At 41.1% G+C, this 24,555-nt stretch overlaps 1 protein-coding gene across 3 annotated transcripts in view; it reads right to left on the bottom strand.

Annotated features, from left to right (window-relative positions):
• Positions 1-828: 828 nt before the first annotated feature.
• LOC123769680 (protein slit) overlaps positions 829-24,555 on the bottom strand; it is a 233,043-nt gene continuing 209,316 nt past the window's right edge. For all 3 annotated transcript variants that reach the window (XM_069308674.1, XM_069308672.1, XM_069308673.1), the window contains 5 exons: positions 23,546-23,780; positions 15,692-15,915; positions 15,324-15,532; positions 11,719-11,890; positions 829-4,101 (listed from right to left, as the gene is read on the bottom strand). In XM_069308674.1, the coding sequence (XP_069164775.1) occupies positions 3,875-4,101; positions 11,719-11,890; positions 15,324-15,532; positions 15,692-15,915; positions 23,546-23,780 (1,067 nt within the window). In that variant the 3' untranslated portion in view covers positions 829-3,874. The remainder of the gene's footprint in view (positions 4,102-11,718; positions 11,891-15,323; positions 15,533-15,691; positions 15,916-23,545; positions 23,781-24,555) is intronic.

The raw sequence follows: 24,555 nt of genomic DNA, 5'->3' as shown, positions 1-24,555 counted from the left end.
AGTACAGTATTAAATTTTGTGTTTAAACAAAATTATGATATACATAATCTTCTGAAAAATTTGTCCAAGAGATGATATCAAATTTATTGTTTTTCCCATGTGTATCTTTGATATACAAGTATTTCATGTCAATTGATGTATTTAACAAAAAAAAGTTAGCCCTAAAATGGGACCTTGCGTTGATCCACTTTTCAGTTGGATTAATTTCTATTATGGACTACTATTTGCTTTCCTAGATTTAATCACTTTGTCATCCTAGTATTTTCTGTTTATTCCATGTGCTACAGTGCTATAGCTCTATGGAAAGAAGCAACGGTTTCAAGTTCAACAAGCCACAATGTAGGACTGAGAACAGGAGAGGCTTTTTTACCCACAGGGTTAACCCATGGAACTGTCTACCCGCCGAAGCTGTAACTACCAAAACTGTGTTGACTTTAAAATATACCTAGAAAAGATCAAGGCAAATGGCGGGAACCTTCGACAAGCTGCCAGCTTCCTGTTCTCGTCGTGGCTACTAGGGTTAGTGGCCCTCGGGTAAATCAGGTGAATCAGTATATCTAATGGAAGTTCTTTGTGGTTATTTCCATTTCTAAAAACAAACAGGTTAGTAAGACTAGACTGGGTGTCCGGCTGTCTCCCTCCCTCCCAGAAAATGTAATATTATAAAGCAATGTTAATGTTTCTAGTGAACACTGATGTAAAGTATGCAGTATCAGCTGCCTTTTTATCATTAATTATAAGATGGTTGGCAAACAGGTAAAATTATGGGCAACAACAAAAATCAATGATTATTTGTCATATACATTTTAGGGATAAAGAAACAAAATAAGACACAATAATGTTTATAGTATTAAGACTGGAGTTTTGTACATCTCAGAGAGTGGTATTAGATAATTGTTTTAACTAGTGAGTCAGATCACTAATTCCATGATCATTATTATGCAACCTTTCACATAATGAAGCTGCAAGGAAAAATCTATACAAATTTTTCTCAAATGGTTGCACAGATAGGTACAGTATTGTAGCTGAAATATAAGTGTCATGTGAATGAGTGAGCCAGTTAGGCACCACAGTGGTACCTGCGCCGTCTGTTCTTACTGTGGGTGTGTCCAATGTTTACCTGTCTTGATCAGGTTATATATCTGTCTTCATTGGGACAACTTTAATATATACAAAAGTAAGAATGAGTCTGCTTCGGATCCACTTCCTTCAAAAATAACAAAAATAACTCCTGTTCAGTAACATATCTCCAGCAATTATTTTTTTAATATACAGTACTGTACACAGTATATGTATTCATTTATGTGTGTGTGTGTGTTAGGGGTGTACATGTGTACTGGTGCATACACATGCAAATAAATACGTGTAAGAGTTAGTATGCTGTGGTGTGTGTATGTGTACTCGCTTAGCTGTGTTTACAAGGGTTGAGCTTCAGCTCCTGGGTCCTTCCTCTTAACTATTAACAGTCCAGTGTGATACACATCCCCAGCTCCATATGTTTTGTCATTGGGAGAGAGAGAAGGAGAGTGAAAGGAGAAATTAAAAGGAATGTAGGAGAGAGTGGACTCAGATGGGATGGGATCAGGGGAGGGAGAAAGGGAGATAAGGGAGGGGACAGAGAGAGATAAGGGAGGGGACAGAGGGAGGGGACAAAGGGAAATAAGGGAAGATCAGGGAGCAGACAAGTGAAGTGAGAAGAGGGGAGTGAGTGGAGAGAAGTGAAAGGAGAGGATTGGAGGACATTCTATGTACACACACACCATTAACTTTTAGTAATTTTTTAAATAATTTACCTTCAAGTTTAAAATGAAGGAAATGGTACCACTGTGTCACTTGCCTATATATTTGGCCTTTCTTTAAACTAAGCAACACTTAAGGAGACATTTTATACAAATGGGAAGCAATAGGGCATCGTAGCTGGCGAGATCATAATACTTACGTTCCGTAATTTGTTCAACGCTGGCTGAGGTAAGCTTCCTGTAAACATTATGCAATACAGTACTCAGATGATGCAGGCTATCAAAGTATCTTTGCTATTAAAGCAATTTATATTCAGAAAAATAATAGGACATGATTTCTAGTAGGAACTTGTAGTAAAGCTTACCTCACTTTATGACCCAGCTTGACCTTAGCTGCCCCACAGAGGATATGGCACAAAGGTTGCTGAAGCAATTGTATCTATCCTACCAATGGATGAGAGATTGAGGAGACTTACAGTATGTATAGTCCTCTAAATATTATGGATATTAGTCATTTATCTTTCAATTGTGAAAACAATATCTGACATTCGGTTCACATGTTAAATTAATTACTGTATGTAGTTTCTTGACAAAATTATTAAATGAAATACATACAGAGTTCATTACAACAAGTTAATTTACATCAATTCTGAAATGTCATATAACATATTTATATAATGAAATGTTCACACCGCGCAACAAGGTCAACCTTATATATTGCTTAGTATTTGATAAAGCTCTATGCCATTAATATGTATCTCCTGCTTGTCTACCCTGGTTAGATATTTACTTTACTAGCCTACATATGGGAACGCTCTGAACTACGTCAGCACTATGATACGTCATATCTTCTGTACAAAATATAAATGATTATAAGTTTATAATAGGTTAGAAAATTTACCTTGAGATTCTTATGAATTATGAGATACTTTATATGAAATAATTTAATAGCACACAGAAACAAGAGAGGGACTTTGACATGATAATTTACATGCAACAAAAGTGCAGTCATACTTTACAATAAAGCCTTTCATAAAATTATCATACAGTTCATAAAATTATTTATCTGAACTAAATTACAATTTATCACTATGTACATCCTGAAACTTAATAGTAATAGTTTATGAATCTGTTTCAATGCTAAGAGTTTAGTCTCCGTGAAGTTTCAAATGAAATTCCCGGTAAATTCCATATGACTTACATTAGCTATGTAAACATTACACATATTTTGATATATGACACACATTGCATGCTGCAACGGATAATTAACACAACGGCTTATGAGGTAAGTAGTTGGGGGGGCGAGAGGTGTATATCTACTATGCTGATCTCAAAACTGTAGATAGCTACACATGCATTACACCGCTGAATCCATCTCCTAATGCAGAAACAACGATGCCAAGATTCTGCTCAAAGAACCATCAACCAAATGTCAATACAAACTGTTACAGCAACTACAGAAAAGCTGAATTCCACCACTGATTAACAGTTGCTTGACCACATATACAAGTAGATTTTCAACTTTTCCCAAGTTTAGTTATAAAATACAGTTGCACATAGATTCAGACTATTGTGACATCACTGGCTCTAACCAAATATGCAAAGTTGCACACTTTTGATCATGAATGTTTATATAGCAAGGGTTAGGTCTCCTCTAGGAGTGTTTATAACAGCAACGACCTTACTATTCAATGAGGTCACTTCTCCTTGCAGATACCATTATCTGAATCAGCCTGTTTCTATGTTACATAATCAAACATTACGATCAAAAGAAATGTACATTTACTGGTTTGGTTCACGGACACGGAGATATGTAGGAGGTTAATCATGATTTGCTACATTTATAATATTATAATAACACTACCATCCTTTTCAGTGCCTCAGGTTGAACCTTATATATAGTTATGCCTCCCTGGATACCATGCTTATCTCCTGAAGAACTTGGTCAATCTACTGTTTGTCACTTTCATAGCTTAAGTAGTATTCTCTCACTACACACATGTTTATGTTCACAATGTTCTCTCTCTCTCTACTGATATAACACAGGCTTTCTTCAATAATAGATGCTTGATTTTCTTACCAGTATACTATACTAGCATTCCATCAATCTTCGATTGATTTTATAACTTTTTGCTTCAGTAACATCGTCTACGACAGCGACATTTCCTGATGATTTCAATCTCTTTTTTGTAAGACGTTCCGTCATTACAAATAAGCCGAACCTGGCGCTGCTTTGTCCTGCGTGGCTTACAGCAGTGCGTGCCACATGTGCCACTGCAGATGGCATTTTTTATGGGCTTCCTTGAACGGCATCCATTCTCTACATAGTACTCGGTGAATTGTTCCTTACGGCATGTTGGAGCTGGAAAACAAAAATAGAGAACGCAATATTGAGTTTAATATAAAATGTTCATGATAAACAAAAATAAATTCTTATTGATTTCCAACTGGATATTTGAGTCCCAACCAACCATTCAATCATTACTCACTCATAACATATGGAATGCAGAAAATCTATTTAATAAAAATAATAATAATAATAATAATAATAATAATAATAATAATAATAATAATAATAATAATAATTATTCACAAGAAGGTACAATGGGTTGGTGAGATTACATAAGATTAGAATTTGTACATTCATGCAAAGCCACTAACATGCATAACGTTTCGGGAAGATCCTTAATCTAACACTAACACCGTGACTCATACGTCAGGCTGCGAGCAGCTGCGTCTAACAGCCTGGTTGATCAGTCCAGCAACCAGGAGGCCTGGTCGACGACCGGGCCGCGGGGACACTGAGCCCCAGAAGCACCTCAAGGTAGCCTCAAGGTAGGTAGGAACATATCATGTAAGATGAAACAGGACTGTAGTTCACAGCTTCAGTAAAAACTACAACTCCAGAAAAACAGAAGACAGTGAAAAATTTTATGTAAATTAAATAGTGAAAAATTTGACAAGTGAATAAATTTTGTCAAACTTTTATAATGTCAGTAATTTAACAATAACAAGAATTTTTTTTAATTTAGAACAACCATGTGTCATCATGTCAGTGTGTCCGGCAGAGTTTTGAAAAATCAACTTTGTCGTCTGATGACAGAAGATCAACTGAATTGTGAAAGAAAAAATCTAGCATTGAATGTTATGAAGCCCTCTTTCTAGGGGCCCCCCCTACCTCAGTGCTGTAGTTGATAGCTTTATAAATGTGGTGACAACCGTGAGGACAGATGGCAGTGTTAGTTAATTAGGTGGCATTGCCAACAAGAGGGAACAGACAAGTTCAGCAAGTACTGTATAGGAAACCAGACCAATAGGGGTTACAGCCCCTTGGCATTTGGGACAAGAGCATCTAGTTTTCTCAAAGAATAGGGTTCCAAGCTGATCAATATTGCTAGAGATCCAAGACCGTGAATGTGATGTTCCACCGCCTTGACACAATGATCTACAGGAAAAATACCTTGACTCCCATCCTGTTTCTAAAGAGCTTAAAACGATTCACAGCCACAAGTGACTAACCATTTTTTTCTTACACAGGTGGGTACAGGAACAGATGACTACTGACTTCTGTTAGCAGGCTGAGAGCTTTCCCACCCCATAGCTCATGGTAAGCCTTACCAACTAGTTTCCCCTGGAACACGACCTGCCAATCATTTACCAACCCAATCACTTCTGGGTGAATGGATTTACAGTAGGGGCTTGATGGGTGTGAGCGTGTGTGGCAGGGAAGCTTGATAGGTGTGAGCGTGTGTGTATGTGTGTGTTGGGGGAAGGGGGAGGTTAGTGCCGACCTTACCTTGCTGTTACCTTGCAATGATTTTGGGGTTCAACTTCCCAGCAGCCTGATTCCTAACCAGGCCTCCTGGTTATTGGTCTGATCAACCAGGCTGTTGGACATGTGTGTGTGCAGCCTGACATATGAATCACAGCCTGGTTGATCAGGTATCCTTTGAAGGTGTTTATCGAGTTCTCACTTGAACGCTGTGAGGATCAGCCAGTTTTGCCCCTTATGTGTAGTGGAAGTGTGTTGAACAGTCTCAGGCCTCTGATGCTGATAGAGTTCTCTTTCTGAGTACTTATTGCACCTTTGCTTTTCAACAGGGGTATTCTGCACAGTCTGCCATGCCTTCTGGTCTCATGTGGTGTTATTTCTGTTGCAGGTTTTGGACCAGCCCCTCTAATATTTTCCAAGTGTAAATTATTATGTGTCTCTCCCGCCTGCGCTCTAGAGAAGACAGATTTAGGCATTTTAGTCGGTCCTAATAGTTTAGATGTTTTACTGAGTGGATTCTAGCAGTAAAGGATCTTTGCATGCTCTTCAGCTTAGCCATTTCTCCAGCTTTGAGATGGAAAGTCATTGTGCAAGATTATTCCACTCTAGAGAGCTCTAGCATCTTGAAAAGTATCATCATTGGTATGGCATCTCTGGTTTGAAAGGTTCTTGTTATCCAACCTGTCATTTTTCTTGCTGTTGTGACGGCTACTTTATTGTTTTCTTTAACCCTTAAACTGCGCTACACATCAATAGCTGTGGTGAGTAACTGTCGCGGAATTGCACACCACAGCTATTGATATGTTGGAGTACCCCGTAAGATTTAAAGGTCCCGCGGCTAAACGGGGTTCACATTAGCTTCCTGAGGGCTCTTGTAAACAGACACCATTTAAAAAAAAATTGTGGGCAACATTCCTGGGTGTGAGAGCCTCATTACTGAGTGAGCAACCAAGGCTGGCACACACTGCATGAGTTAGCAGCACTGCTGTTCAGCTTGTGACCACAGCATTGCCTAAAAATGTCAAAATATATATGTAACAAGTATTACATAGTGATGTTAGTATTACTAAAGACCCCTGACTGATAGAAATGACCAGGATTCTGATAATAGCAGGATTGTTGTGATAATTAGTGCTGTGTAGTATGGTGGGAGGAGTAATGCTGAGGGAGGTAGCATCTGCTGACTGTGTGGCCACCTGTTATTGTCTGCACTCACCATACCAGCTTAGTGGTTTGCTATGGTGAACACAAATGTAAATACTTATATATAACATGTGTATTATTGTAATTAACAGCAAAAGGAGTATGTTGGGAGGAGCCATTTTGGTGAGGGAGGTGGCGTCGTCTATATGACTTGTCATGCTGTGTGTAGGGTGGCCACTATGCTGTTTGGACACATACCAGCTTAGTTGTACAGTTATGGTGAACAAAGCATGCAGATACTGTACTTGTATATCAATAGCTGTGTCATAGATGTGTCAAGATGTCTCAAGTACAAGTACGGTATCATCCTTTGCAGATAACGCTAGAATTTTTATGAGAGTAGACAACAGAGGACACGGTAAACCTTCAATCAGATGTAAATCAGGTCTTTCTATGGGCTACAGAAAATAATATGGTGTTTAACGAAGATAAGTTTCAGCTCATGCGCTACGGAAAAAATGAAAATATAAAAACGAAAACCACGTACAAACCGCAGTCAAATCATATCATAGAACGGAAAGCAAGTGTAAAGGATTTGGGTGTACTGATGTCGGAAGACCTTACATTTAAAGAACACAATAAAGTTGCCGTCCCAACTGCAAGAAAAATGACAGGTTAGATAACAAGAACCTTTCACACTAGAGGATGCTATACTGATGATGATACTTTTCAAGACGCTAGTGCTCTTTAGAGTGGAATACTGCTGCACAATGACAGCCCCTTTCAAAGCTGGAGAAATTGCTTACCTGGAGAGCGTGCAGAGATCCTTTACTGCTAGAATCCACTCAGTAAAACATCTAAACTATTGGGACCGACTAAAGAGCCTAAATCTGTATTCTCTTGAGGCCAGGTGGAAGAGATACATAATAATTTACACATGGAAAATAGTAGAGAGGCTGGTCCCAAACCTGCACACAGAAATAACATCACATGAGACCAGGAGGCATGGCAGAATGTGCAGAATACCCCTGTTGAAGAGCAGAGGTGCAACAGGTACTCTGAGAGAGAACTCTATCAACATCAGAGGCCCGAGACTATTCAACAAGCTTCCACTACACATAAGGGGCATAACTGGCTGACCCCTCACAGTGATCAAGAGAGACCTTGAGGGAGCTCCTCAAAGTTCTCCACCTCCAAAGGATACCTCATCAACCAGGCTGTGACTCATACGTCAAGCTGCGAGCAGTCGCATCCAACAGCCTGGTTGACCAGTCCAGCAATGAGAAGGCCTGGTCGATGACCAGGCCGCGGGATTGCTGAGCCCTGGAATCACCTCAAGGTAACCTCAAGGTAACCTCAAGGTAAGGTAAGGTATATAACCTGTGTTGCTGACCTATTATTTGCTGTTGCTATTAGTTGCTGTTATTTGCTGTAATACTGTAACAGTAAAACTATTTGAAAATTGTTTTATGAACATAATAATTGAATCACTAATTTGCACACAATACTTTTGAGTATAGCAATGATTTACACATTTTATTATATAAATATATCACACTACACACTATTGAATAATATTACTGTAAAAAACTAAGAAAAAATCAATCAGATATTGAAATAATCAAGTAATAATATCTTTATGGCAACTCCCGTCTGACAGCTCAGGCGGAGCAAATCTCCAAAGCTTGCTCTGTCAGGCCTCAATTTTGCCAGACTTCCTCACCCTATTGCGGCCAAAATATGCCACCTACGATTTCTTTCCCTTGTGATCAGGGAACACAAACGAACACTTTTATAAGACGAAACTTATTTTTTTTTTATATCTTGAGCCTGGGTGTGTTGCAGGCTATAATTGCAAGAGCAGCCCACGGGGTAAAGATAAGGTCTTTTGACATGAGTACTCCCAAATCCTTTACATTGCTTTTTCGTTCAATGGTATGATTTGACTGCGTTTTTTATGTGGTTCCCGTTTTAATACAGTACTGGTATTTTAATTTTTTCCGTACCGCAACAGGTGTAATTTATCTTCATTAAATACCATATTGAGAATATCCATAGGAGCACTGATAGGGGCTCAAACCTATGCAGTGGATGTTCCCACCCACACGCTTCTAGCAACTAGACCATGACATGTTTCTGCTTCTATGGATATTTTCTTTGATGCAATCACATTTGTGTGATTACTCTCTGAAATGCCATATTATTTTCAGTGGCCCATTGAAAGACCTGATTTACATCAGATTGGAAGTCTGCTGTATCTTCTTTGTTATCTACTCTCATAAAACTATCATCGAATGTAATGAAACGCCATTTCCTGGATGAGACCCAGAGGTTCCTCGGGCTGATATAAATGTATTAGACCCTGGCATCAGACTAAGCGAATGGAGTTCTACGCCTACCAGGGACCACGAGTCAGAACCTGGCCCCCTTGTAGAGGCATGAGGATCAATGGCCTATAGAAACCCCCATGTGGTTGGAAGCATTCTGTGTCTGCCATCGACCAGGTCAGGCACTCAGAAAGGTAAGCGCCCCAAAACAAACCCCTATTCTGGTTAAAATATTGCTACTGAAAGCAAAACTAGTGGACAGAACTCCCCAAATGATAACAAGCAAATTAGCATGACATCACCACACAGCTGTCTGTTCACCTCCCCCCCCTCCCCGGGAGGGGGAAGAGGAAGCCCCAGATCCCTGCGCCGGCTATTCACACCCCAGTTCTGAGGCTGGATGTCAAAACACGTGAAAAACTGCCGACTGGAGGGAGGAAGGGTTGCCGGAGAGCCTCCAGGTCTCACCCAGAAAATGGTGTTTCATTACATTCAACGCTGGTTTTCTGGAGGGAGCCCCTTTGGTTCGCTGGAGCTACTTACCCAAAGACAAAACAAGAGGGACTTGCCCAGGAGATGGTCAGCCCTCGCTCCTCAACTCAAAGTCGTGACAACTGGCTGCAACCACTGACCCAATGCGACACAGGTCTGACTAGGCACAGGAACATTTACAAGGTAGCGAGCGGCCAGGATCCCGTTCGTTCTCCAAAAACCCCGCGCCCGAATGTCGGCCCAAGACATGTTACTGAAGATGGCAGCATGTGCAGCAAACTTACGAACGTTGTGGGCACGGGGACAGACCGTAGGCTGGCTGGACCGAATAACCCTGCAGACAACCTGAGAGACCCGAACCCTGGAACAGGGAAGAAGGGAAACTGGGTCAACCCAAAGCACATCCCTGGCCACAGAGGCCGTGATGCGCAGGAAATGGCGGAAAGCCGCGACCGGACACAACACATGATGCACCCTCAGCCAAACCAACCAAGCATTAACAACCCAAGGACCCCTCCAGAAAGGGGTCTCATTCTTTGCCAGAAAAGAAGGAGATGGTTGCAAACGAACAAACCTACCACCAGGCCCGAAAGAGCAGAAACCACTGCACAGAAGGAGTGCATGAAGCTCCCCGACCCAACTCCCAGAGGCCAATGCCAACAAGACAAGGGCTCTGGAGAAACAATCCTGAACCAAAGGGGCCACCACAAACCAAGGGGAAGAGAGAAAAGAGAGCACCCGATCCAATGACCAGGACAGCTCAGGTGGTGCACGAGCAGGCTGGAGGTGAAACAACGCCCAAGACAGCTTGCGGAACGGTGCAGAAGTAACATCAATGCCAAATGCAAGCTGCAGCGGCTCTGCCAGCACAGCACAATACAAGGCGACAGTATTGGGCATAAGATGACAATCCTGGAACAACCACGAAAGGAAGGGCACAACAACCTTATCAGGGACAGAAGTAAACCTACGAAGGGACAAGAAATAATGGAAGGACCCCCAGGAAACTTCATACTGATGCTGAGACAAAGCATGCAGGTGGGACACCATCAACGAAGTCACCTGATCACCATACAAGTGGTGATAAACCCACGTCAAAAAGACCACGCGCGAAGATCGGAGGAGAAGATCGAACTAACCTCGTTGTTGTGACGTCATGCTTGTTTGCTTGTTTTCTAATTTGGAGTTCTGCTTGCTTGTTCGGCTTTCGGTTTGCAATTTTTAGCCAGCTGTAGTTTGTTTTGGGATTCATACCTTTCTGGGTGCCTGACCTGGTAGATGGCAGATATAGACTGCTTCCAACTACATGGGGGTGGCCCAGTGGTCTCCGGTAGGCTAAAAACTCCATCGAGTGACTGTTGCCACAGACTTAAACTAGAAATGCTCTACAAATCAAGGGACCCAGAATGTGGAATGACTTTCCCAACCATGTTAAAGACTGTACCTCTCTCAACCAGTTTAAGATAAAAACGAAGCACTACCTAATAAATTCCCTGTAACATACCTTACCCCTCTATTGTCAACCCATGTCTGTTTTTTTAAACAACGCTGTTTGTCGATCTAATTTGTATTTGTGCTATTTTTTCAGCCATGTTCCCCCCTTTTTTATCTTTATTTTTATTTGTTCTCAACACATTTTATTCTTTATACTCAATTAGTATTAAGTTTTAGTCATTAATGTTTTTCCTGCCCGAAACGCTTTGCGTAATAGTGGCTTTAGGCATTGTATGTACTAGCTCTATCTATAAATCAATCAATTTTTGTAAAATCTCTTGTATGTATGTACCTTACCTGAATAAACATTTATTTATTTATTTATTTATTATATATAATATATACACACATCAGCCTGGTCGGTGGAGCCGGAGGGGCTCTTCACAGAAAAGTAATAAATAAGTACAGTATACTCGGGGTAGTAAGAGAACAAAATATTCATATGCATTTCCTCAAATCCAGTAAGATTCTCTCAAATCAGTGGTTATATCGTCGGCTCACAATTGAGAGATCCCAGATTTGATTCCCTAGGAAGAACAGAACTGGTTGGGCACATTACCTTTCATCTAATGCACCTGTTCACCTAGCAGTAAATAGGTACCTGAGAGTTAGATAACTGTCATGGTTTGCATCCTGGAAATGATCAGTAGTTGGTCCAGGAGAACCTCGATAAGACAAACTTCAGGCTTACTGTTCCCGACAACTGGAAACCCAAACTTCTTACTTTTTAAATACAAACAGAAAAACTCACCCTGATCACAAAACCTTCCAGACCATCCAGTTCGGCAGCGACACTTGTAATCAAATCCATCTGCTTTGCGCTTGGGCTTGCATCGTCCACGACGACACTTGTGATTTTCACATGGATCAACCCGAGTTATATCTTCTTCCTTGTGCTCCTCTTCTAGGGCAGGTGGGTGTATCTAGAGAGTATATTAACTCAGTACAGTACAGTATTAAAAGCATAACAGACAGAATATATATATATATATATATATATATATATATATATATATATATATATATATATGTCGTACCTAGTAGCCAGAACGCACTTCTCAGCCTATTATGCAAGGCCCGATTTGCCTAGTAAGCCAAGTTTTCATGAATTAATTATTTTTCGGCTACCTAACCTACCTAACCTAACCTAACCTAACTTTTTCGGCTACCTAACCTAACCTAACCTATAAAGATAGGTTAGGTTAGGTTAGGTAGGGTTGGTTAGGTTCGGTCATATATCTACGTTAATTTTAACTCAAATAAAAACAAATTGACCTCATACATAATGAAATGGGCAGCTTTATCATTTCATAAGAAAAAAATTAGAGAAAATATATTAATTCAGGAAAACTTGGCTTATTAGGCAAATCGGGCCTTGCATAGTAGGCCAAAAAGTGCGTTCTGGCTACTAGGTACGACATATATATATATATATATATATATATATATATATATATATATATATATATATATATATATATATATATATATATATATATACATATACATATATATATATATATATATATATATATATATATATATATATATATATATATATATATATATATATATGTGTATATATATATATATATATATATATACACACATATATATATATATATGTGTATATATATATATATATATATATACACACACATACATACATACATACATACATACATACATACATACATACATACAGATACAGTGGTACCTCGGAATGCGATTGTCCCTGTATGCGAGGTTTTCGGAAGGCGAGGAGTATTTACTCCAAAAATTTGTCTCAGAAGGCGAGGGTTACTTCGGGACGCGAGTTTGTTGATACGCGTACAGGCCGACCTAGCGCGTGGTGGTTCGGCGATCGTCGCCCCTCCGCCCCTCAGTTTATTATTGTCTCGCGCTCAGTGACTACCCCCACATCAATTCTTCTCGCGGATTTTCAGTGTTTTGTTGGATTTTTGGTGATTTGTTTATACAATTTGTTATTATATATCTTACCATGGGTCCCAAGAAAGCCAGTGGTAAGGATAAAGGCCAGAAAGCTCATGTGAGGATGACAATAGAGGAGAAACAAGAGATCATTCGGAAGCATGAGAACGGTACACGTGTTGTTGAACTTTGTAGGCAGTACAACAAAGCCACATCAACAATATGCACTATACTTAAGAAGAAAAATAAGATTATGGGTGCTAAAGTGGCAAAAGGAGTAAGAACATTAACGGCACAAAGACCACAAATACTTGAAGAAGTGGAAAAGTTGTTATTAATTTGGATACACGACAAGGAGTTGAGGGGTGATAGTGTTTCGGAGGCCATTATTTGTGAGAAAGCCAGGGTGTTGCACGAAGACCTTCTAAAGAATACCCCTGCAACGAGTGATGCAGATAAGAAAGAGTTTAAGGCAAGCAGGGGCTGGTTTGAAAAATTTAGAAAGAGAAGTGGTATCCATAGTGTTACAAGGCATGGGGTTATGTGATGTGATTATGGAAGGGGACTCCCCTTCCAAACAGTAACTCCTCTCCTCCTCCCCCCTCCTCACCATCTTCCATACGCCTACAGCACTCGACAGCAAGGTAAGTAATAACTGGAACACAGTTTTGTAGGTTTATTTAGATGAATTAGGTAAATTAGGTATAAAATTTAGTTTGATGTGGGGTTTTTGGGGTAGTCAGGAACGGATTAATTCATTTCCCTTTATTTCTTATGGGGAAATTAACTTCGGAATGCGAGTTTTCGGAAGGCGAGGCGTCTCCAGGAACGGATTAAACTCTTATTCTGAGGTATGCCTGTATATATAATATATACACACAGTATATATATATAAATAAATAAATAAAATAAATAAATAATAAAAGCTGACCACACCATCAGGTGACAGCACAATAGGAGCTACTGGGTCTACTGTCAACAATCTTCAGTCCTGTGAAAAGTGGGATTCATTAGAAGAAGAGGAGAGTTAGGATCAAGCAAGCCCCCAAAAGGAAGAGACTATGAGGCAAACCCGAGAGCAATGCAAGCTCAAAGGGAAAAAGGTACACTGACCAGGTATGACACTGTGGACTGCTGCAACTGGACACAAGTGATGCAACCCTGACTAAACAAACTAAGAATCAATACCTAATGGACCCCTTCAGAGACCAATCATTTCTATTTGAGCCAGAAAAGAAAGAGAAGGCTGCAGACAAAACTGCCCACCATGCCAGAAAGAACAAAATCTATGCTTTTAGAGGAGAGCAAGAAATTCTTCAACCCCACAATTTGAAGTAAAGGGTAACAAAAACAGAAGGCCTCAAAAAAGAGTCACAGGCTTTCATCAAAATGAAAGAAAAACCATCACCCAATCCAGAGACCATGAAGAAAATGAGCAGACTGGAGGTGAAAAAATCCGCAAGACAACTTATGAAATGGTGCTGAGTCAACACTGAAAGCAACAAAAGTGGCTCTTCCAAACAATAAGAAGCGACACAATTGGATATAAGATGCTAATCAACAAACTACCAAGACAGAAGACAAATGATGAAGAGAGACTAATAGATGAAAAGAGCACCAGGAAACATCATACTACCCCCATGACAAATGATGCAGGTGGGAACCAAGAGCTCAGCCACCTGAGCACCACACAGATGGCAACAAACCAGCGTCAGAAACTCTGCATACAAAGAGTTGAGGAGAACCTCAAAGCAGCAAAAACATGCTTGGATTCGGACACTGAGCCAAAAAGGGTCAGAAACCAAGATTAAGCAGGCCACCAAGGAGATAGAAGGAATATTCTGTAAAGTGAAAGTCTCAAGTCTGGACAAAACATGGATCAACAGTTGAATGTGGAGGAAAGAGAGAAAAGGCATCCACCTTGACCAGACCAGCTGAAAAGCATCCACAGCCTCATGATTGGGGAACAGAACTATGTAGAATGGAAGCCACTAGTTCCATGCTTAAGTGTAGAGGTCCACCTCAGGGAGCCATAAAGCCTCACAGAGCCAACTGAACAGAAATGTGCTAAAACTGGTGTATGGAAGTTCTAAATGGGTTACTGTTAAACAAACAAGGACAAGCTTACTGAATGCAGGTAATAAATTTAAAAATATATTATTACAAAAACATTGAAAGTTAAGAATGCCAACTTATATTTAATCAAAATGTTATTTTACTTCATAAATATATTACTGGATGGATTGCTAGTGTGACAGTGTTGATTCTGTGATGCTGCAGAATGTGAAAGATTTGGCGAGTGAACAGGGTATCTTTTTAAAGAAATTCTTATTATTCTTTTATCATTTGTAACTTTTACTTCTGGGATGATGCCTCTACATCCCCATGTGCTAATACAGATGACAATGGGACAGTTTGATTTACCTGAACTTCATTAGCAATTGAGTTATTGTGATGACATTCCTCTTCTTTAGCTCCAAGCCGGTGCGTAGGTTTTAACATGTGCTGGTCAATCCCGTTAAGACCCTGATCTCTGACAGTCTCCTCACCACCACAACCAGGGGCAACCTTGTGCTGCTGCCCAGAGCCAAGATCCGTAAGACGACCATTCAGATACATTCTTTCCATACAACCTATACAAATAATAAACAAAATACTATAGTTTGATACTGTCAAAAAAAGAATTCAAATAAAGCTTAAAAAGTAAATAAAAGATGACACAGAACTTGGTTATATTATTTAAAACCATTTACAGTACGTGGATTACAACATAAACACATTAGGTTCCTTACCACTGAAGCTTCCCGAGTCCCGTAGATGCCACTGTCTGTTGGCAGACTGTGCCACTTCCTTGGGAAGACCACCAATATAGAGGGGTGAAGAGACCTGAAGGTATTCATTAGATCCATCATTTATTATTGAGCGTGCAGTACCCCGATCTATACGCATTGTGAAGTTCTGCTTAATAGTCAGCAGTTCAACAGAATGCCACTCTCCATCACTTACAACCTCATAACTGTAAAAAAATTATGAAATCATTAAGATTGTTACACACTACTGTAATAATGTTTAAAATACAGTATTGTCATATATTACATTATTAACCCTTAGACAGCAGTTGTCGCCATTCGTTGATTCACGGGGTAATGCGCTTATTGTCATATGACGATTTAAACAATTACTGTCTGGGTTTTATATGTATGATGCAATTATGGATATAATAGCTCTATGTGAATGTTTAGTAATGGAGTTTACCTTGACCCATGAAAAAAATCCTACCACCATTTCATGGTTACGTTTACTAGGGGAATGCAGTTACTGTCATGAATATTACTAGGGGAAATGCGGTCATCGTCGTATGACTTTTTGAACAATTACTGTCTGGGTTTTATATATGTGATGCAAATATGGATATAATAGCTCTCTGTGGATGCAATGGAGTTTACCCTTGACCCATGAAAAAAATCCTGCTACCATTTCATTGTTATGCATACCAGGAGGATCCTGCTGCCATGTACATGTGCTATATTGATGGCTTACGCCTTTCTTTCAATCTATACTCTTGCCCATATGGTGCTAATTAGACCATATGTCATTGCCCAGAGCCCAACACCATTGTATATTATGTTCATATCCTTTTCACTACTCTTTATGGTTGTAATGGAGTATACCAGGTAAACCAATCATCAGTTGAAACATCTATTATTGAAACAATTGCGCTGGTTAAATTATGTGATTTATCAAGTTATTCAACACACATACTCTGGTAAATGAAGAGAAGCAGGCAATAAACAATCAGTGAAACACCCGAGGATAACACAGGCAGCATCAGCAGTCAGGCACTGGATGTTGGCAGGTGTTAAACATACCTACTGCACACCCAACGAGTCGAGTGCCTCCACCCAATGAAATGATAAACATTCACTGATTTTCATATTTTTCTTACAGTTTGCATACAGATTTATAATAATAATGACAATTTTTTTATATTTTTTTGTGCATAGACAGGTACTGTACTGTATGACTTTCTCCATAACCATTGTCTAAGGGTTAACCCTTGTGTTGCTAAAGGTTATTTGGCCATTGTGACCCACAGATGCATAACAAAAAAAAATTCTTCTAAACCTGTTAATTTGTGTTCCCTGATCACGGAAAAAATAATAAAACAATCGTAAGTGGCATATTTTGCCCGCTATAGGGCAGGGAAGCCTGGCAAAAAAGAGGCGCTGACTCAGTGTGCATCGGAGGCAGTCTGCTCAGTCCCAGCTGTCAGGCAGGAGTGGCCACAAAGAGATAATTACCTAATTATTTCAATGACTCTGATTGATTTTTCTTCATTTTTTTGCTGTAATATTATTCAATAGTGTGTAGTGTGATATATTTATATAATAAAATGTGTGAATCATCGCTGTACTCAAAATTATGGTGTGCATATTATTGATTCAATTATTGTGTTCACAAAACAATAAACAAATACTTTGTCGGTTATTACACTAGATACACAGGTTATACACTATATATGTATCTGCATGTTTTGTTCATCATAACGAACCACTAAGTTGATATTGCAAGTCAAAAAGCAGTGAGGTGTGGCCACCACATCTGCCAGTCAACCTCTCACGGCCTCTCCCTTTTCTGCACAGCGAAGAGCCGCAACTGAACAACAAATGAAGCACCCTCGGCCTGACCAACCAAGCAGCAACCCAAGGACCCCTCCGGAAAACAGCAGGTCCAAACATCATCCAAAAAGAAGGAGACTGCAGCAAACGAAGAACCTACCACTAAGACCAAACGAGGCAGAAAAAACATGGGCGCCGGAGGAAAGCCGGACACTCCCCGACCCTTATACCTGGCTATAAGGTAACAAAACAAAAACACCCGAGAACCAAAAGGGTTCACGACACACTGAAGAGAAGAAGAAAATAGACCACCTGGGCCAATGACCAGGACGGTACCAGAAGCATAAGAGCAGGCCAAAGGTGAAACAACACCCAAGACAGCAAGCGGAACAGAGCAGAAGGAACAGCAACACCGAACGCAAGCTGGAGAGGCCCGCCAGCGCCACCCAGACGAGGCGGCAGTACACGGCACCAGAAGACGGCCCTGGAACAACGCCAAAGGGAAAGACAAGACAACCCTATTAGAGACCAAAGAACTCTTCGCAGTGATAGGAAAACCAGAAGGACAGCCAGGAAACTATACACTGCCACTGAGACGAAGCATGCAGTTGGAAGACCAACAGCGAAGCCACCAGTGCCTACACAAGCAACAAGAAACTTGAGACAAAAACCTGAGACGTGAAGACTCGAAGGGAAGAACGAACCAGCCTCGTACAGGGCTGGACCGATCTGCATAAAGAGGCGGAGCTGCAGGAAGACCCTCGAGATCGGAAACTGAAGACAGCAGCGCACCCCCAACTAAGGCTGGCAAAGAACCAGAAGGAACGGCCTCCAGGGAACCAGGAACTCAAACCCGGTGAGCCGAAAAGGAACCAACCCGGGCAAGCAGACACACCCTGTCCGGGAGGAACCCCCCCCCCCCCCCCCAGGACCCCTAAAGGACCAACAAGGCCAAACACCGAAGAGCCAGGGCCCAGGCAGAGGTCAACAAGGAAAATGAGCACCACAAACTAAAACATGAGACGCGAAGAAAAAAACAGCGACCCTGCAACCCGAAGGAGCAGTGCAACCAGCTCCAGCAGGGAAAAACGACGCACACGTCCCCGAGGTATACACGAGGAGAACGACGCAGGACGTGTACCGCAGGAAAAAAAAATCATAAGGTTCGGAAAATGAACAAAGAAAAGCTGGAGCCAGGACTGGAATCCTAGCTACCCATCCCAAGAAAAGGAACCAGTAGGGTAGGAGCGGTTGACCAGAAGTCCACAACCACCTGCAGATATTGCAACACAGAAGCCTGCAGGGAGATACAAGGAAAAAGTGAAAGAACTCAGTACCAAAACTGAACACTGGTTTAGTCCAAAATCCGGGAACTGAACCTGGACAGAAGCCCACTCCAGCACCTAACAACAGTACATATAGCCAATAAGCACCGACCAAGATACACACGATCTGGAAGATCCTGTGTATCGAATTTACTCAGTTTCTATGATCGAGCAACAGAAATTTTACAGGAAAGAGATGGTTGGGTTGACTGCATGTATCTGGACCTAAAAAAGGCTTTCGATAGAGTTCCACATAAGAGGTTGTTCTGGAAACTGGAAAATATTGGAGGGGTGACAGGTAAGCTTCTAACATGGATGAAAAATTTTCTGACTGGTAGAAAAATGAGGGCAGTGATCAGAGGCAATGTATCGGACTGGAGAAATATCACAAGTGGAGTACCACAGGGGTCAGTTCATGCACCAGTGATGTTTATTGTCTACATTAATGATCTACCAGTTGGTATACAGAATTATATGAACATGTTTGTTGATGATGCTAAGATAATAGGAAGGATAAGAAATTTAGATGATTGTCATGCCCTTCAAGATGACCTGGACAAAATAAGTATATGGAGCACCACTTGGCAAATGGAATTTAATGTTAATAAATGCCATGTTATGGAATGTAGAATAGGAGAACATAGACCTCACACAACCTATATATTATGTGAGAAATCTTTAAAGAATTCTGATAAAGAAAGAGATCTAGGGGTGGTTCTAGATAGAAAACTATCACCTGAGGACCACATAAAGAATATTGTGCGAGGAGCCTATGCCATGCTTTCTAACTTCAGAATTGCTTTTAAATACATGGATGGCGATATACTAAAGAAATTGTTCACGACTTTTGTTAGGCCAAAGCTAGAATATGCAGCGGTTGTGTGGTGCCCATATCTTAAGAAGCACATCAACAAACTGGAAAAGGTGCAAAGACATGCTACTAAGTGGCTCCCAGAACTGAAAGGCAAGAGCTACGAGGAGAGGTTAGAGGCATTAAATATGCCAAAACTAGAAGACAGAAGAAAAAGAGATGATACAATCACTACATACAAAATAGTAACAGGAATTGATAAAATCGATAAGGAAGATTTCCTGAGACCTGGAACTTTAAGAACAAGAGGTCATAGATTTAAACTAGCTAAACACAGATGCCGAAGAAATATAAGAAAATTCACTTTCGCAAACAGAGTGGTAGACGTTTGGAACAAGTTAGCTGAGAAGGTGGTGGAGGCCAAGACCGTCAGTAGTTTCAAAGCGTTACATGACAAAGAGTGCTGGGAAGATGAGACACCATGAGCATAGCTCTCATCCTGTAATTACACTTAGGTAATTACACTTAGGTAATTACACCCATGTGTAGCATAGAGGGAGAAAAAACGGAAATAGGCAAGGAAAAGACCCGAAATACGGACCAAGTAGCAGCCGGTAACACAATGTACATGACCAACCACATCGAGTGTTGCAGTTGGTCGCACATACACAGAGGGACACCATGGATATAAAGGTGCAGCCTGGCACTGAAGATATACAAGGAAGGAGTGGCCAGAGATCAGAGACCGAGTCAATGAATGAGGACACAAAGCACGAACCAAGGGAACGAAGATTGTCCAAATATCAAGAAAAGACCCAGGCGCCGAAAAATTAAACAAAAAGCAAGGGGAAGGAAGTATGCATAACAGAAGGGAAAGGACTAGGAGGACCAGTTGGAACCAGAGCCAGAAGCAACTCCTACCCCCAAGTCCGGACCCTGATAACCAAAACGGGGCAGTCTCGGGGCATCCGGGGGCCTGCAACCAACCTAGCGAGTTGCAGCAACCTAAACCTAGCATGCAATGCCATAGCTGCCTGCACCCGCATATCATGATCAGTGGCTTGGGTAAATGGGAGCACATACAGACAAAACACATCACACGACTCCGGGTCAAAAGAATCACCAACCCAACAGGCAACATGGCGGAGGCACAACCGGTGAGTGTCACCCTGAAACAAGGTGACAGAGCAACCTTCAAACTCACAAGATGCGAGGGGGGACTCAGGGGGTCACATCCATCGGACAACGTAGCCCCCGTAGGGTTTCCCAGGGCCCTTAGCCTTGGTACACGCTAAGGGAAGCCCAGGCAGGATACTGCGAATCGGCACCCAAGTCTACCAAACAAACTTCTACAAGCTGAACCCCCAGGACGTGTCCACTCACGGGGGCCAAGCGGGGAGTACCTCCAAAACAAAAAATATATACATAAATACCCCTATAACAGCAAAGGGGGACCACAAAGAGCCAGAGCTCAACCCCTGCAAACACAACTAGAGTACAAAGGCAGAACCCCCCACCAGGCAAAAAACAAAAACAAAAGAAAAACCCTGCAAGAGGACAACGTACCCAGGCGGAACAGAGCCGGCCGCTGTTATTGGTGAAAACTAGCTTTGCAGTACTCTATGCCCCTACCAGTGATGAAAACTACCTCCTATCCAGAGACAAAGGCAACAAAACCCCAGCTGACTACAAGGGCGGCCAAGTACCGAGCGGTAAAGGACACAGTGGAGGTAGATCCCAAGGTGACTTGTGGAAGGTGGCCCCAAGCCCCAAGCGCAATACTTACAGGGCACCTAGGGAAGAGAGCCCTAAGCACCTGCAGCCCGAGTACCATGGAATATGTCTCCTGGCTCAAACATCATCTGTAGAGACAGCCCACACCACAAGACACAGAACTGAAACAAAACCAGAGCCATAGGCACCCGACCGGTCAGTAATCACATCAGCCAAGATCTGCTGGTTCGATCCTCGGTGCGGAGGGTCTGGGGCTCCCCCTTTCCCCCTCCGGGGAGGGGGTTGCGCAGACGGTGGTGCGGCGACGTGATGATGTCATGCTAGTTTGATAATTTTGTTTGGGGAGGCGCCTACCTTTCTGGGTGCCTGTCCCAGTCGATGGCAGACATAGAATGCTCCCAACCACAGGGTTTCTATAGGCCATTGCTCCTACTGCCTCTCTGAGGGAGCCAGGTTCTGGCTCATGGTTCCCGGTAGGCAAGAACTCCAAGCACTGACTGATGCCAGAAAGTTATACATATCCATTCAGCCTGGATAGCTCCGGGGAGCTGACGGGGCTTCCCCCAGAAAACATAATCAACAGAAATATAACTTCTAACGCTAACCAGAAGATACAGCTCACAATTTACTGCCAACCTGCACATATTTAACTGAAGTTACCTGAAGGTCACTATATCTCTAGTGCCCATTCCAGGGACAGGAAGCCAGTGGTTTGTCAGAGTCCTCCCCCCCCCACTGTTCCTGAGGATTTTTTGCATCCAGATTTTGAACTGAGGTAATGTCTAGGCATTACCTTGGCTTTGGTAGGTTGGCAATTCTATGGTTCTAGAAGTGCCCCAACTGACACCTCACACCACACCAAGTGCCCCAACTGACACTGAAAGATTAACACCACTCCTCATCCTGTGCAGTGTATTTACAGTACAGTACATGTAATGTCAAGCCTGCTACAATGTATAGTGGGGCCTCGACTTAAGAATTTAATCCGTTCCCAGAGACGGGTTGTAAGTCGAAACAAATTTTTGAAGACGGATGGAAGACAGTTAAGAAATAATGTAAATTGAATTAATTCATTCCACACCCCAAAAAATATTAACTTAAAAATATATTTTATACCAAATAACACTCATTGTGTACTAGCTACTATACAGTACTGTATGTATATCTTACCTTGAATGACTCTTGTTGGCGTATGGAAGACGGTTAGAAGGAGGGAAGGAGGAGAGGTGTTAGTGTTTGGAAGGGGAATCCCCTTCCATTATAACATTAGGCATATGTGAACAAAAGCAGTGATGACTTTTCTGGGGTACTCTCTCTCCTATGCTTTGCCTGCATACCACTAGGACCTGCTTGTGGCTCACTGCTTGTTTTTCTCACTAAAAACCTGTCTAGCAACACTTGTTTTTCCCTACGTTGTAACACTTGTCTGAAGTGAGACATCACATTGTCATTAAAAAATTTAACACGACGGCTGGCTACAGCTTGATTTGGGTGACACTTGTCAGCAAAACTTTGCAATTCTTTCCACACTGCACACATTTTCTTGAGGAAGGGACATCCTCTACTCTACATCAACAACTCATATACCATTTTCATGTTTACGAATGATCTCTTCTTTTTCCTCTGTGGTCATCCTCACATGTGTTTTCTTAGGTTGAACCTTACCACTGACTTTCTTGGGACCCATGGCATAATATATAATAATTACTTTTATGTTAAAAAAAAAAAAAAAAAAAAAAAATAATTAAATTTTTTTCGAGCATGATCAGGTAGCAGGTGGCTCTGGTAAACTGAGGGAAAGTCAGCTGCACCAGAAACCATGCGATCGGTTGACCCATACGTGTATCAACAAAGTCGCTAGTCGAGGCAAGGGTCGTAAATCGAGTTGCATTTTCCGATGAAATTACGTCATAAATCAAAAAATTCATAAGTAGGAGCTGTCGTAAGTCGAGGTGCCACTGTATCTATTTTTCTTCTGCCGTGGTACATGTTGGAAAGAGCTGCATTAAAATGCATCCTTTAGTGATATGCATCAGGCCCAATCAAATTGGAAAATAAGCTTCCAAGTTTATTTTTAAACTTCTGTCCCAAGTGAAGACAAACATAAAAAATATAGCAAAGTTTCAGTAACAATTAGAAAGATTCATAATGACATACCTGAACATGTTGGAAACTGGATAATTTCCCACATCAAAAGATACTCTGATGCGACCCTTAAACAGCTCCACTGCAAGATGTGCCGACTCTCCTATGTAGAGTAGCACTCCATCTTCTTGGTTAGTTCGGAAGTGAAGAGTCACATTGGATGTGGGACGGGTTCTAAGAGGCTCCAGAGCAAGATAAGAGTCATTGGTACCAAAATGAACCCGAGTTAGATACTCACAGTGTTTTCCTACAAAATACAAACAAAAACCAGAGTCATTACAATAAATCATTCTCAAAACCCTTTACAACTTGCATATTTTTCGAACCAGTGATGACACCAGTTAATTTGTTAAATTGCTACACATAAAAAAGGATAAGGTACTGTAAACATATTAGGTAAACACATGTAGTTTACCTACTACCAGGATAACCACAGCAAATATAAACCGAATACCCTGTACTGCTGTAACAAGTCTGTACTGCTGGGGACTGAATTATTAAATTTATGTATCCTATAGTTACTTCACTATAATAAATAACTTATCTCTTTGACTTAGTTTTTCCTTCCTATTACCTTACTACCGTTAAATTTCATAGCCAGACTTTACTACCCCTGCACTGCACACCTGATTTTGGTCAAAATTTCATGGTTCAATTGTTAAGGACATATTTTTCTTGTTTTTATGTGTTCAGCTAATATTAATGTCAAAATGTTTCCAAACTCAACCCTTTTCATTTCAAATCACAAAGTGTGATGAAAACTTTAAAAAACATTAAAATATGGCCTAATTAAAACAAAAAATTGCACAAGTCTCAGAATGCACAGTTAAGTGGTTAAATTTCACAAGCTGCCTTTACTACTAATTAAATTTTACAACTTGACTTTACTACCCCTTAAATTTGACAAGCTGACTTTACTACCCCATAAATTTCACAACCTATGACTTCACTACCCTTTAAATTTCACACAGCCCATCCTCACAACTAATCATACCCTCTTATTTACAATAATACCCAACCTA

The sequence above is a fragment of the Procambarus clarkii genome, chromosome 63, assembly GCF_040958095.1.
Source record: "Procambarus clarkii isolate CNS0578487 chromosome 63, FALCON_Pclarkii_2.0, whole genome shotgun sequence".
NCBI classification, from domain to species: Eukaryota; Metazoa; Arthropoda; class Malacostraca; order Decapoda; family Cambaridae; genus Procambarus; species Procambarus clarkii.
This window is presented reverse-complemented; position numbering and strand designations above follow the sequence as displayed.